This window comes from Giraffa tippelskirchi, chromosome 13 (assembly GCF_054371585.1).
Source record: "Giraffa tippelskirchi isolate mGirTip1 chromosome 13, T2T-mGirTip1v1.2.pri, whole genome shotgun sequence".
Classification (NCBI taxonomy): domain Eukaryota; kingdom Metazoa; phylum Chordata; class Mammalia; order Artiodactyla; family Giraffidae; genus Giraffa; species Giraffa tippelskirchi.
This window is the reverse complement of record NC_137287.1, coordinates 79,083,403-79,098,866: the sequence shown is the minus strand read 5'-3', so window position 1 is coordinate 79,098,866 and position 15,464 is coordinate 79,083,403. Positions and strand designations below refer to the sequence as shown.

Sequence of the window (15,464 nt, the reverse complement as noted above, 5' to 3'; positions counted from 1 at the left end):
TAGTGAATTCTGCTGCAATAAGAGCTCCTTACCCATGGCCATGGGTGTCCCCTTCCACACTGAGTCTGGGCTTGGCCAGGTGACTTACTTTGGCCAGTGGAGCATTAGCAAGCATACTGCAGGAGACTGAAAAATGCTTGCACATTAGGGCACACTCTCTTGGCACTTTTGGAAGTTTGCAATGGTAATGCAAGTAACCCCATGTTAGCCTGCTGAATAACAAGAGTCTGAATAGAACAGAAAGGGGCCATTTCAGATGAGGACTCTAGACCTCTCAGACCCCAGCCAATTTAGTTGTTGATTGCAGACACATGAGACAAGCTCATCCGAGACCAGAATAAACTTTTGCCTAAGCATATTCTGAATTTCCAACCTACAGAATCACGAGCTAAATAAATGGTTTTTGTTTTAGTCCAGCATGTTTGCAGTGTTCGTTACACAGCAAAAGCTCACTGACACACCTTGTGCTGTTTTAGGAACTAGAAGGATGCCTAAGCGTGGTACCTATGTCCTCAAAGACTTTCTTGCACTCTGATTCTGTGAGTAAGCCTGCTCATATGAAATGATAAGAGAATAATTCAAAACACTGAGTCTTTGAGAGCAAAAATACTTGTTACTAATATTTGAATATCCTCATAGAAGTTGGTTCACAGTTTGTACCTGAAGAGTGAAAATGATGATTAAGTGGAGAACCTTGTTCTGACCCCTAAGATGAAGTAGGTGGGTCTGATTTCTTGTTTCCAAGGTAACCTCTTTCAAGAAGCCTTGAGAGAAGAATTACTCTGTGTGAAGACTTGCTCTGCATCACACACAGATACGATTCACAGACAGCACATTCACATAAGAACACAGGTGCTCATGGAATTACCTTGACTTTATGAAGTGAAGCTATTCAAAGTTTAAACACATGTCTGTAAAAGACTAGAGAAGCATTAGTTTAAAAGTCTCCACTTGTTTGAATATATGAGGTGAGTTTAGTATAAAAATTTAAAAAGATAAATTTATCCAGTTCCTGCACTTTACAAATTATGAAATCGAGCCCCAGAAAATTTAAACTGTAAGCTTCACATCTCAGGGCACATTCATGGCAGAACTGTGATAAAAATTGAGTTTCCAGACTCCTGGTCTTGTGCTCTTCTCATCATTTTGTGCATTTGTTTGACTGTCAATGAGGCAGAAGGTATTTGAATATAATGTTATATTTAATTATTTAAGGCAGCAATTAATAATTGACAATTCAAAAATACAACAAAGCGCAAATTAGACTACAATAGTCCTTCCATTCAGAAATTAATCATGGTTAAGTTTTCATATGTATCCTTCTAATCATCTTTATACAAGCACATATTTTTAAAAAAGAGGGATCACACTAATGTATATTTTAACTTGTTTTGTTTCCTTTAATACTATATTGTAAATATATATTCCATGTAATTAAACATGCATTTATAGCACCATCTTTTCAGCGTAGTTTCTCTCCTTGTGGCTTTTACATACACAAATAAGCTTGACTCTCAAATTAGGTCTGTCCTCAATATCTTCTGCCTAAGTCAGCCTCAGTTTGTTCCAGATACAATTCTAGTGTGTTCCTGGGGTCCACAAAGTGGAAAACCACCCTCATCACAGTCTAAGGAATAGAAGCCACAGCCCACAGCTCTTAAGGCATCAAGAAGAATCCTCAGTGTTATGCATGGGAAGAGAAATGCATATTAAATTTGCAATTACCCTCTTTCTCCTGTTAAAGTGGAAAAGTCAACAAACCTGATGACATATTTGAATGGAAAGCACACCAAATTTTTGAAATCAGCTCTCTGACATATTGCAGCTGAGATGGGACATCAACGATACAGCTTCAACAGAGAGAAATTTGGCAAAATATATTAAAACGCTAAGTACAAACATCTTTCAATTCAGCAATATCTTCCTAACTGTAGGGCCTCCCTGGTAGCTCAGCTGGTAAAGAATCTACCTGCAATGCAGGAGACTCTGGTTCAATTCCTGAATCTGGAAGATCTGCTGGAGAAAGGATAGGCTGCCCACTCCAGTATTCTAGGGCTTCCCTGGTGGCTCAGACAGTAAAGAATCCACCTGCAGTGTGGGAGACCTGGGTTCGATCCCTGGATTGGGAAGATTTCCTGGAAAAGGAAATGGCTATCCACCTTAGCCTTCTTGCCTGGAAAATTCCATGGACAGAGGAGCCTGGCAAGCTACAATCCATGGGGTTGTAACTCTAGGAAATATCATTCATATTTATCTTCCCAAGTATAAAATGACATGTGCTTGAAGTTAATGATGACATCACAGTTTCTAATTAAGCAAGGCTGGGGACCTCTTAAATACCCATAAATAAAGGACCGGTGTCTTCTCCATAGAATAGAAAATCACACAGCCACAAATAAGAATGAGGAGCCCTTCTGTGTACTAATTTGGGTCAAAAGTCAAGAATTAATGATAAGTGAGAAAAACAAAAAAAGAGATAATATGTTGAGTGTGTTGCCATTTGTGTAAGAAGAGTTTTTTTTTTTTAAGATGAGAAATATATTGGTTATCTCAAGAATGCTCAAGAGATTCTTTTACCACTCAGAATTTTGTGTGCCTTGAGTGGGTTGTAGCTCAGGGTTAGAGCATTTGACTGCAGAATGTTGGGTACCATGGATATTGACATCCTTGAACAAACAGCAATTTAGGTCCAAGTTTCAGCCAATATACATCAATTAGCAGCAAATGAGCTGTGCTTCTCATGTCACTGTGTTATTTATACTCCAGTCTGCTTTTTTACACCCTACAGATGACTGTTTTTCTCATCAATAAGATTGGGCATATTCAAAAGTATTTAAGGCTAGAAAAGGTAACTTCTGTGTTAGGACATGACTTTGATTCTCAGGCCAACACTTGTGTTTTGTAAACACATCCTTCTACATGAGTCTTAAATCAGTTCAGAGGACTTCAATCAAACAACCAGGTCGGAAATAGAAGGAGGGCACTGTGACAAGCTGCTAACACAATTGCTGTTGCTGATTGGACATCAGTGATTCATGCAGAGAATCTCTCTTACAAATAAAGACTGAGCAACCGAAGCAAGGGAGCCTGGACTTACCACCTGATTATATCCTGGGGGTGAGCAGAGTTGTCCCTGGTGCCTAGTCACACACATCTTCCAAGCAGGCTCTGAGTTTTAAACAGTAAAACTGTAAGTCTCTCATTACAAGAAAGTATCCCACTATATACATCCAGTTACTATCAGCTCTGCAAAATGATCCCAGGCTGCCACCATCCTTCACCAGGTGTCATGGCTTTGTCTCTTCCCTTTATGTCATCCTTCTCATAGCACAGAATTCCACGTCTTCACACATTCCTAACTTCCGCTGGAAGATCAATCATACCATCAGGTGGCTCTGCCAGCCCTTCAGGGCATCAGCAATCTTGAAGTCTATTCCGTTCAATTAAAAAAATATATATCCTATATGTCCTTGCCGGAGAAGGCAATGGCACCCCACTCCAGTACTCTTGCCTGGAAAATCCCATGGACAGAGGAGCCTGGTAGGCTGCAGTCCATGGGGTCGCTAAGAGTCGGACACGACTGAGTGACTTCACTTTCACTTTTCCCTTTCATGCACTGGAGAAAGAAATGGCAACCCACTCCAGTATTCTTGCCTGGAGAATCCTAGGGACGGCAGAGCCTGGTGAGCTGCCGTCTATGGGGTCGCACAGAGTCAGACACAATTGAAGCGACTTAGCATAGCATAGCATATGTCCTTGAATTGCTAGGGGCAAGAAACCAAAAGCCCAAGGGCTTCAAGGTTCAGATTTGCCTAAATCTTCATGTCACCCAATGTCCTATGGCAGATACTGTGAGAAGCCCTTCCATAACCTCTCAGCTCTTACCTCCACATGCTGAGAGCAAGTACCAGGGATGTTCTGCCTGAAGGCTCTCTTTCTGTCTGTGGACAGAGCAAGCCCAAGGTGCTAGAGTCCATGTCGTTGGAATTGTCTTCAATCCATGATGGATTTGGAGCTGGTCCCTAAGGATTTCAGCTTTCTAATCCTGCACAGGAGCAGCGGCTGCGACAGCCTGCAGGAGTGGCCAAGAGGAGCTACCCCACGTCCAAGGTCAGGGGTGGCGGCCTAAAGGAGCTACCTCATGTCCAAGGTAAGGAGCAGCAGCTGCGCTTTGCTAGAGCAGCCGTGAACAGATACCCCACATCCAAGGTAAGAGAAATCCAAGTAAGTCAGTAGGTGCTGAGAGAGGGCATCAGAGGGCAGACAGACTGAAACACAAGCATAGACAACTAGCCAATGTGATCACACAGACCACAGCCTTGTCTAACTCAGTGAAACTAAGCCATGCCATGTGGGGCCACCCAAGACAGATGGGTCATGGTGGAGAGGTCTGACAGAATGTGGTCCACTGGAGAGGGGAATGGCAAACCACTTCAGTATTCTTGCCTTGAGAACCCCATGAACAGTGTGAAAAGGCAAAAAGATAAGACACTGAAAGAAGAAGTCCCCAGCTCGGTAGGTGCCCAACATGCTACTGGAGATCAGTGGAGAATAACTCCAGAAAGAATGAAGGGATAGAGGCAAAGCAAAAACAACACCCAGTTGTGGATGGGACTGGTGATAGACCCAAGGTCTGATGTTGTAAAGAGCAATATTGCATAGGAATCTGGAATGTTAGGTCCATGAATCAAGGCAAATTGGAAGTAGTCAAACAGGAAATGGCAAGAGTGAACATCGACATTCCAGGAATCAGCGAACTAAAATGGACTGGAATGGGTGAATTTAACTCAGATGACCATTATATCTACTACTGTGGGCAGGAATCCCTTAGAAGAAATGGAGTAGCCATCATAGTCAACAAAAGAGTCCGAAATGCAGTACTCGGATGCAATCTCCGAAAAGAAACAAAGAGCTCTGTTCATTTCCAAGGCAAACCATTCAATATCACAGTAATCCAAATCTATGCCCCGACCAGTAATGCTGAAGAAGCTGAACAGTTCTATGAAGACCTACAAGACCTTTTAGAACTAACACCAAAAAAAGATGTCCTTTTCATTACAGGGGACTGGAATGCAAAAGTAGGAAGTCAAGAAATACCTGGAGTGACAGGCAAATTTGGACTTGGAGTACAGAATGAAGCAGGGCAAAGGCTAATAGAGTCTTGTCAGGAGAACGCACTGGTCATAGCAAACACCCTATTCTAACAACACGCCAGAAGACTCTACATATGGACATCACCAGATGGTCAACACCAAAATCAGATTGATTGTATTGTTTGCAGCCAAAGATGGAGAAGCTCTATACAGTCAGCAACAACTAGTCCAGGAGCTGACTGTGGCTCGGGCCATGAACTCCTTATTGCCAAATTCAGACTTAAATTAAAGAAAGAGGGGAAAACCACTAGACTATTCAGGTATGACCTAAATCAAATCCCTTATGATTATACAGTGGAAGTGAGAAATAGATTTAAGGGACTAGATCTGATAGACAGAGTGCCTGATGAACTATGGACAAAGGTTAGTGACATTGTACAGGAGACAAGAATCCAGACCATCCCCAAGAAAAAGAAATGAAAGAAAGCAAAATGGCTGCCTGAGGAGGCCTTACAAATAGCTATGAAACAAAGAGAAGCAAAAAGCAAAGGAGAAAAGGAAAGATATACCCATTTGAGTGCAGAGTTCCAAAGAATCGCAAGGAGAGATAAGAAAGCCTTCCTCAGCGATCAATGCAAAGAAATAGAGGAAAACAATAGAATGGGAAAGACTAGAGATCTCATCAAGAAAATTAGAGATACCAAGGAAACATTCCATGCAAAGATGGGCTCGATAAAGGACAGAAATGGTATAGACCTAACAGAAGCAGAAGATATTAAGAAGAGGTGGCAAGAATACACAGAAGAACGGTACAAAAAAGATCTTCACGACCCAGATAATCATGATGGTGTGATCAGTCACACTCACCTAGAGCCAGACATCCTGGAATGTGAAGTCAAGTGGGCCTTAGGAAGCATCACTATGAACAAAGCTAGTGGAGGTGATGGAATGCCAGTTGAGCTATTTCAAATCCTGGAAGATGACGCTGTGAAAGTGCTGCATTCAATATGTCAGCAAATTTGGAAAACTCAGCAGTGGCCACAGGACTGGAAAAGGTCAGTTTTCATTCCAATCCCAAAGAAAGGCAATGCCAAAGAATGCTCAAACTACCACACAATTGCACTCATCTCACACGCTAGCAAAGTAATGCTCAAAATTCTCCAAGCCAGGCTTCAGCAATACGTGAACTGTGAACTTCCAGATGTTCAAGCTAGTTTTAGGAAAGGCAGAGGAACCAGAGATCAAATTGCCAACATCCGCTGGATCATCGAAAAAGCAAGAGAGTTCCAGAAAAACATCTATCTCTGCTTCATTGACAATGGCAAAGCCTTTGTGTGGATCACAAAAAACTGTGGAAAATTCTGAAAGAGATGGGAATACAAGACCACCTGACCTGTCTTTGAGAAACCTGTATGCAGGTCAGGAAGCAACAGTTAGAACTGGACATGGAACAACAGACTGGTTCCAAATAGGAAAAGGAGTATGTCAAGGCTGTATATTGTCACCCTGCTTATTTAAATTATATGCAGAGTACATCATGAGAAACGCTGGGCTGGAGGAAGCACAAGCTGGAATCAAGATTGCCAGGAGAAATATCAATAACCTCAGATATGCAGATGACACCACACTTATGGCAGAAAGCGAAGAAGAACTAAAGAGCCTCTTGGTGAAAGTGAAAGAGGAGAGTGAAAAAGTTGGCTTAAAACTCAACATTCAGAAAACTAAGATCATGGCATCTTGTCCCATCACTTCGTAGCAGATAGATGGGGAAACAGTGTCGGACTTTATTTTTTTGGGCTCCAAAATCACTGCAGATGGTGATTGCAGCCATGAAGTTAAAAGACACTTACCTCTTGGAAGGAAAGTTACAACCAACCTAGATAGCAGATTAAAAAGCAGAGACATTACTTTGTTAGCAAAGGTCCGTCTATCAAGGCTATGGTTTTTCCAGTGGCCATGTATGGATGTGAGAGTTGGACTATAAAGAAAGCTGAGCACTGAAGAATTGATGCTTTTGAACTGTGGTGTTGGAGAAGACTCTTGAGAGTCCCTTGGACTGCAAGGAGATCCAACCATTCCATCCTAAAGGAAGTCAGTCCTGAATATTCATTGGAATGACTGATGTTGAAGCTGAAACTCCAATACTTTGGCCACCAGATGTGAAGAGCTGACTCATTTGAAAAGACCCTGATGCTGGGAAAGATTGAGGGCAGGAGGAGAAGGGGACTACAGAGGATGAGATGGTTGGATGGCATTGCCGACTCAATGGACATGGTTTTGGGTGGACATCGGGAGTTGGTGATGGACAGGGAGGCCTGACGTGCTGTGTGGTTCATGGGGTCACAAAGAGTCGGACACGACTGAGCGACTGAACTGAACTGAACTGAATCCTTCACATATAATAACCTTAGACCTGTTCTACAGTTCCCCAAAGTTCTTCAGCTACATCACACTCATTTTGGCCAAAAAAGATAATCTGATGATTGTACACATAGTTACAAATGCAGCAGCAGTGTATAACAAAAGATCAGGAGAAATTTTAGTTATACTGGATTGAAAAAAAAAAGCAAAAAAAAAAAAATTGAACTCATGGATAAGTTAGCTGGCAAAGAAATAAGGGAATTCTTTGAAAAGTGGAAATAAAGAAAGGCTGAATCCAAAGAAGTAAGCAATGCTAATGTCAACATTTTATCTGTAGTTATCACTGATCTCAGGTGCTCTAAATCTTGAATTTTAATGGAGCATGTAATAGAGAGCAAGAGACAAAACTTGGGCTCAAACTGGTTGGGAAACCCAATCAAAAAGCCATACAAAAGGCTGAGACTTTTTGAAGGCAATGCTTTGGGGTATAGACTAGGAGAAAACACCCTGCTAGTGTGAGAGAAGGTGGCAATCCATTCATGTCTGGCTTTGGCAATGGAAGAAACATTAGTGATAACGATAATTTTTAAAAGAAATTTAAATATCTGTAACCATAAGCCACCATCACCAAGCTGGGGGAAAAACTGATATAACCCAAGTATCCTGAAATAATAAACTCTGATTGTATCCTGAGTTGGTTGTACCCCAAGAACTGGCAGAAACAAAGGCACATCATATTTGGAGGACTATTGCCTTGACTCAATTCCAAAGCATTCCAGAGATGAAGTGTCAAAGAAATTACCTCATAATCAAATATCACCGGACACAGGAAATAAGGTACCTTGAGTGACAGTCAGGAAAAACAGCAAATGAGATCATCAGATTGGCAATGAGAACAGACATTAGGATTAACAGAGATAAAATCTATGGTAAATCTTAATAAATGTACAGATAGAAGAGAATTAGAGGGATGTCCCTGGTGGTCCACTGGTTAAGACTCTGAGCTCCCAGTGCAGGGGCTGTGGCTCCAGTTCCCAGGGAACTAGATCCTGCATGCTGCAGCTAAGGGCAGCCAAGTAATTTTTTTTTTTTTTTAAGAGAGAGCTATGATGATGACCTAAATAATAGACACTCAAAATTGACTAAGTATATTTGAAAAAAAAAACAAATAGAACTTCTTCAGAACACTGTTGTAATTAAAATGAGAAATTCAGTGGATGGGGAAAACAGTAGATTAGACATAGCAGAGATGAGAGTTCATGAATGGAAAATGGCTCTGAGAAAGCACCCAGAGATGTGCAGAAAAATGCAGTGCAGTGACAGTAAAATGGAGGAGAGAAAGAAAAGAGGTTTAACACGTTAACATGTGTGATCAAGTTTCCAGGAAAAAAAAAGAAAACTGAGACAGTATCTAGAGAAATAATGAGTAACACATTCCCATTAATTTAAAGAAAAAATATAATATATGACAATTAGAAATAGAGCTGTTGTGTCAATGACAATAGAAAGCACAGGACTGTAGAATAAAATTTTCCAAGCACTAAGGGAAAAAAAATTATCAGCATAAAATTGTATAGCCAGTAAAAATAAATTTGAAAAATGGAAGATTAAATAAAGCCATTTACAGACAAATAGACTTTTCTACCAATAGACTCTAACCACAGAAACTTCAAAAACCAAACTTCAAAAAGAAAAAAGTCACGATTGGAAAATCTAAGATGCAAAATAGAAGGGTAAGCAAAGAAAATGATAAACACATCACGGTAAATTAATGGTGTTAAAAAATAAAGTTGAACTAAAAGGATTGACAATAGTACAGAAATCAGGTGGTGCTCGTTGGAGTTAAAATATTCTAAAGGAAAACCTTATTTTTAAGAAGAAGCATAAAAATTATCCTGAATTTTAGGACTTGTTCGGCTTTGGTAAATGTGTTTGATTGTCTAGGGTGTATGCAGAGGGTTTCCGGGCCTGCACTCTTGTTTCTTGACCTAGATGCTAGTTACATAAGTGTGTTTGTATTGTGAACATCCAGGAAGCTGTGTACTTATGATGAGTACATTTTCTATATGTAAATTATCCTTCAGTAACAATTTAAAATGTAAGGATGGAAATATCCAGGGCAAATAGCATATATAAATGGGATATACAATCTCCCAACCAAAAAGAGGGAAGAATAAATTAGAAAAACACATATGATACAAAAGAGAGTAAACCAGGTAAAAAGTAAAGTAAAACAAGAAAAGATGCATGGAAAGGTAAAACAAAATATAAAATAAGATAATAAAGGAGAATTCAAATATACCTGTAATCACAATCAATGTAAATTTGGTTATATGACAAAAACTTACAGTCTGTTAAAAGAGAGAAATTATAGGCCCTCATTTGACCTTTTAAATTGTCAAGCAAATGGTATTTATGAACACACCTGAAACAAATGATGAGATATTATGCAACTCCTAACTAAAAGAGAGTTAATGTATTAATATTAAGCAAAATAGACTTTCTGGACAAAGCCAAATTGATCACTAAAAATTGGTAAAGTTTGCAACACACCTGAAACAAATGATGAGATATTATGCAACTCCTAACTAAAAGAGAGTTAATGTATTAATATTAAGCAAAATAGACTTTCTGGACAAAGCCAGATTGATCACTAAAAATTGGTAAAGTTTGCAATTCACAAAAAATACTACAAATTCTAAATTTGCATGATAATAATAACAAAGCTCCAAAATAAACACACTTTTTCAGAAGACTGAAAGGCATTGGCAAATCTACCTTGATTGTTGTTCAGTCACTAAGTTATGCTTGACTCTGCAGCCTCATGGACTACAGCATGCCAGGCTCTTCTGTCCTCCACTATCTCCTTGAGTTTGCTGAAATTCATGTCCACTGAGTCTGTGATGCTATCCAACGATCTCATCCTCAGTCAATCCTTCCTCCTCCTCTTTCAGTCTTTTCCAGCAATGAGATTGCTAGAACTCTGCCCAGGGTTTTTCCAGAGAGTCAGCTCTTCAAATCAGGTGGCCAAAGTTTTGAAGCTTCAGCTTCAGCAATAGTCCTTCCAATGACTATTCAGGACTGATTTCCTTTAGGATTGACTGGTTTGATCTCCTTGCAGTCCAAGGGACCTTCAAGAGTCTTCTCCAACACCACAGTTCAAAAGCATCAATTCTTTGGTGCTCAGCCTTCTTTATTGTCCAATTCTCACATGTCCAACTCATACATGACTACTGGAAAAACCATAGCTTTGACTGTGCTGTGCTTAGTCGCTCTGTTGTGTCCTGCTCTTAGCGACCCCGTGGACTGTAGTCTGCCAGGCTCCTCTGTTCATGGGGATTCTCCAGGCAAGAATGCTGGAGTGTGTTGCCAAACCCTCCTCCATGGAATCTTCCCGACAGAGGGATCAAACCCAGGTCTCCTGCATTGCAAGCAGATTCTTTACCATCTGAACCACCAGCGTAGCTTTGACTATATGGACCTTTGTTGGCAAAGTGTTGCCTCTGCTTTTTAATACTCTGTCTAGATTTGTCATAGTTTTCTTCCAAGGAGCAAGTATCTTTTAATTTCATGGATGCAGTCACTATCCACAGTGATTTTGGAGCCCAAGAAAATAAAATCTGTCACAGCTTCCACCTTTTCCCCTTTTATTTGTCATGAAGTAATGGGACCAGATACCATGATCTTAGTTTTTTTAATGTTGAGTTTCAAGCCAGCTTTTTTACTCTCCTCTTTCACCTTCATCAAGAGGCTCTTTAGTTCCTCTTCACTTTTGCCTTTAGAGTGATATCATCTGCATATCTGAGGTTATTGATATTGCTCCCAGCAATCTTGATTCCAGCTTGTGACTCATCCAGCCCAGCATTTCTCATGATGTACTCTGCATATAAGTGAAATAAACAGGGTGATAATATACAGCCTTTTATACTCCTTTCCCAATTTTGAACCAATCAGTTGTTCCATGTCCAGTTCTAACTCTTGCTTCTTGACCCACACACATGTTTCTCAGGAGACAGGTAAGGTGGTATGGTACTACAATTTTCTACAGTTTGTTGTGATCAACAAAATCAAAGGCACTACCATAATCAGTTAAGCAGAAGTAGATGTTTTTCTTGAATTCCCTTGCTTTTCCCATGATTCAACAAATGTTGGCAATCTGAACTCTGGTTCCTCTGCCTCTCTGAAACCAGCTTATACAACTGGAATTTCTTATTGCACATACTGCTGAAGCCTAGCTTAAAGGATTTTGAGTAAAATCTTGCTAGCAAAATCTTGGTTGTGGGGCTGTTTAACTCTCACTTCTTGGTAACTGAATGATTGAGAAAAGGGGGAGGAAGTACAGACTGGAGAAACTTTGCATAGCAGCAGGCACCAAAGCTGGCACTTTAAATAATACCATCCTTGGGAGAAGTAAAACCATTTTAAAACATGACAGTACCTGAGCTAGAAACAACTACATATCTCTGGATGAGTTTGTTTGGAATGTACTTTTAAAAAATAAATAAAATAAAACCCTATGAATTTTTTTTCCAATATAGTATGTGTCAACAAAATTGCAAGGTCTAATAAGCATACAGTTAGGCAGTTGGTTTTCTTCTGATGTCCTTAATCTCAAGTGTGAGGCAGGAAGTGCTTTTAATGAGTCTGTGTTCTAAGAATTACACACATTGTCAAGCCCAGGTGACCACAGTCCTATCAATTAATTAGGTCTCTCCACTCTGATCTGATGCCTGGAAAATCACTGGTTTGAAATTCTGGGGGAAAAGGTGGTGGGTGGGGAACAGGTCAGTACACTAGCTGAGATTACAGAATCCAATAAAGAAATGGATTTTTCTGTCCAATTAGAGGGTAGAGTTAAGAGCAAGGTAAAAACTAAACGAATACTGTTTCTATCGATTGGAACTTTCAAAGTCCTTTCCTGAACAAAGTCTGGGTATACATGCAGCTTCTAGGGGGTCAAAACCTTAAGCAGAGGAGGACAGTGGGAAAAGATGAAGAGCCAGGTGCATGTCCTGACGTTGTGCAGTTGCAAGGAATACTGAGAACAGATCCACTTGCTTCAAATCAATGCACCCAAGTTCTCTCCCTCTTTTCTCTGATAAGCAGAAGCATCATATGGGATTTGGCAAAGTATTAGTCTCCCTATATTAGCAACCTGCAGGGAGCCACTAGCAAAGGTTTGCTTTCTCCTCTTGGAGGACTCACAAGCATGGAGAAAATCTCCACCGTCAGTGTGTTTATTTTTTCATTGTGTCCATAGCAGATAACTGCAAACAGAGGCACAGAGAACACAAATTTATTTTCTTAAAGTTCTTTAAGTCAGAAGTCCAACATGATTCACCAGGCTTGAATCAAGGTGTCGGCAGGGCTGTGTTTCTTCCTGGGGGCTCCAGCGGAGCTGTCATTTCCTTGTTCATTTGGTTGTCAGCAGAATTCATTCCTTTGGGCTGTAAGCCCAGGATTCCTTGCTTCTGGTCAGCTGAGGGCTCTTTCTGGCTTCTAGAGGCCACCACATGACCTGGCACACTACCTCCTTTCTGCTCCTTCACAACCGGTAGTGCGGAGGTCAAGTTCCCTTTGTGCTTCAAATCTCTCCTCCTTTTCCACCACATTTCTCTCCCCAGCCAGGAATAGTTCTCTGCTTTTAAGAATTTATGGGATTGAATTTTACCCTCGGATAGTCCAGGCTTCTCTCTCCATCTCAAGCTGCATAACCTTAATCACACTGCAACATCTCTTCTCCCATCCGCGCAGGGTTATCTATATCCATAGGCTCCAGGGATTAAGGTGTGAGATCTTCAGGGGGAACCTTTATTTTGCTAACTACAGTGAGATAAAGGGGTGGACCTAACACAGTTTGGGTCTCACAGTTTGTGGATCAAGTTGGCACTTCAAGCAACAGTGAAGTTCTCCCTTGAGTTGGGAGGCTTGCGATGGAGAAAGAAGTAGTAGTCTTGTTCTTCCCCTGCCCTCAGCCCTCTTCTTCATTTCTGCACTGCAGGGTCCAAGACCTGCAGTGAGGAACGTCAAGAAAAGAAGGCAGAGCTGTCCTCAGTGGGTTGTGGGTCTCTCACTCACTGGCTGGGTTGATGGTTCGAGGACCCGCTCAAGGGTTCTCCAGAGTCTCTTCAGGCTTTCTCTCCCCTACAGTCCTCTTGAGCAGAGAAAGTCCATCTCTACTCACATGGTCAGATGTACTCCTCTCTTGGCTCTCAGCTTCGGTGGCTTCAGTAATGTTGGTCCATCACATTCCTGCTGAGGTCTCCTCACACCTTCAGCCACCAGCAGACCTTCTCTGGTGGTCTCGTTGGTCCATGAGAAACAGCGGTCCTCTCCCCACTCTTCCAAGCTGCATGTGATGGGAAGAAAAACAGGAAATCAGACTTCAGGGAGCCAGCACATGGTGATGGGTAGGGATGCAAGTGGGGACCCAGCCATAAGAACTGGGGCTCTGTGAAGAGCCGGGGGGTCGTCAGCAAATCAAGTACCCAGTGGGCTCTAAGACAAGGTCTTAATCTCAGGTGGGCTTCCTAGAAGCAGAAGCCAAGATGAGGACTTGAAGGCAAGCAGTCTACCTGGAGAAGGAAATGGCAACCCCCTCCAGTATTCTTGCCTGGAAAATTCCACAGACAGGGGACCCTAGCAATCTATGGTCTATAGGGTCACAAAGAGTCAGACACGCCTGAAGAGACTTAGCACACATGCACAGTTACCTGGAAGTTTCCTTCGACACTATAGCTGGGAGGTGGGGGATTAATCCAGGGATGGGAAGGCAGTCTACAGAGGTGTGCTGTTCAGTCAGCTGTGTAACGGGCCCTTGGAACTTTCCACCACGGGCAAGTGTGAGGACATGGTGTGGAACACACCTCAGTGTTGTTGCACCTGAGAGGCAAAGGGCTAAGGTATTGGTACACCCTCTCCCATCACTCCTGTGCCGCGGGTCCTCCTGGGATATGTGCTGAGCCAGAGAAGCTCTGTTGAAAGCCCCCTGTCACAGAGATGTGGGAACTCTAATATGTGGACATATTGGAATTCCAAGCAGACAGTGATACATCCAGGGCCAAGAGTGAAATGAAAGGAAAGATTTAGAGGAAAGCATGTGGGCTCTTGCTGAGCCTTTTAGAGATGGAATATGCCCTAGCATCTGGATCGGGATGAATCTAGAAGGAGACACGAGGGTTTCCAAGTAGAAAGATATAGGGCTCTCTTTGAGGAGCCAAGACTAACACAGAAAATGGCAGAGAGAAAAACCAGCCTGTGAGAAGAGCTCTCGTGCGTGAAGGAGAGTAAGTGCTGAGAGGAACCAACAAGGCAGAGAAGCGAGTGAAGCCTTGAGGGAGGAAGACAGGCTGACCCAGGTCTTGAGGGATGGGGTAGAAGATGGCAGAACTCGTCTCATAATTTGCCTTGGTAACCTTTTTCAGTGTGATGTTTAATTAAAGCCAGGAGGGAAAGTGAGAGAAAAGATGAAGGTATCAACACCAGGAGGGGGATGACATATCTACGGTGATGTCCCCGGGCAAGAGATGAAGAGCATGGGTTTGCTGAATGCTGAGATTGTCTCAGAAGAAAAGTTCCTGTGGTGTTATTTTAGGGCTGAAATGGCTTTCTCGGCTCCCTCTTCTTAATTTGCTGGAGGCTAGACCAAAGAAAACAATTAGAGTTGTTTCAGAAATGTGTATGCTCTACCACTTTCAATTAAGGACAAGGATATAGTGAGAGAGAGACAGACAGGGACAGAGAGAAAGAAACAGAGACAGAGACAGAGGCAGACAGAGAGAATGAGCTTGACCACAAGCCCAACAGTGAAAGTTTCTTTCTGTGTCACCGTCATTTCTCCATATAAATTTGCACAACATTCCCTTGGTTATTTTAAAGCAATGAATTTCTACCTTGTTTCATTTTAAAGAACTTTATTAAGATATAATTATCATACATAAAACACTGGGCATATTTAGAGTAGACAGTTTTGACGTTGTGTTAGATACACATGCTAAAACCACCAGAACA

At 41.6% G+C, this 15,464-nt stretch overlaps 1 protein-coding gene across 10 annotated transcripts in view; it reads right to left on the bottom strand.

Annotated features, from left to right (window-relative positions):
- The window catches only part of LOC145533454 (uncharacterized), a 103,770-nt gene that overhangs the window by 28,868 nt on the left and 59,438 nt on the right, over positions 1-15,464 (bottom strand). For 6 of the 10 annotated variants that reach the window (XR_014074091.1, XR_014074088.1, XR_014074082.1 and 3 more), the window contains one exon: positions 12,735-13,803. The exons of 3 other annotated variants lie outside the window; for them this stretch is intronic. Coding sequence is in view for 1 of the 7 variants with exons in the window: in XM_081560876.1 (XP_081417002.1) it covers positions 13,729-13,803 (75 nt within the window). In the remaining 6 variants the exon portion in view is untranslated. Of the gene's footprint in view, positions 1-10,232; positions 13,804-15,464 lie in introns of those variants that run through there. One more of the 10 variants, XR_014074084.1, reaches the window with a different exon arrangement.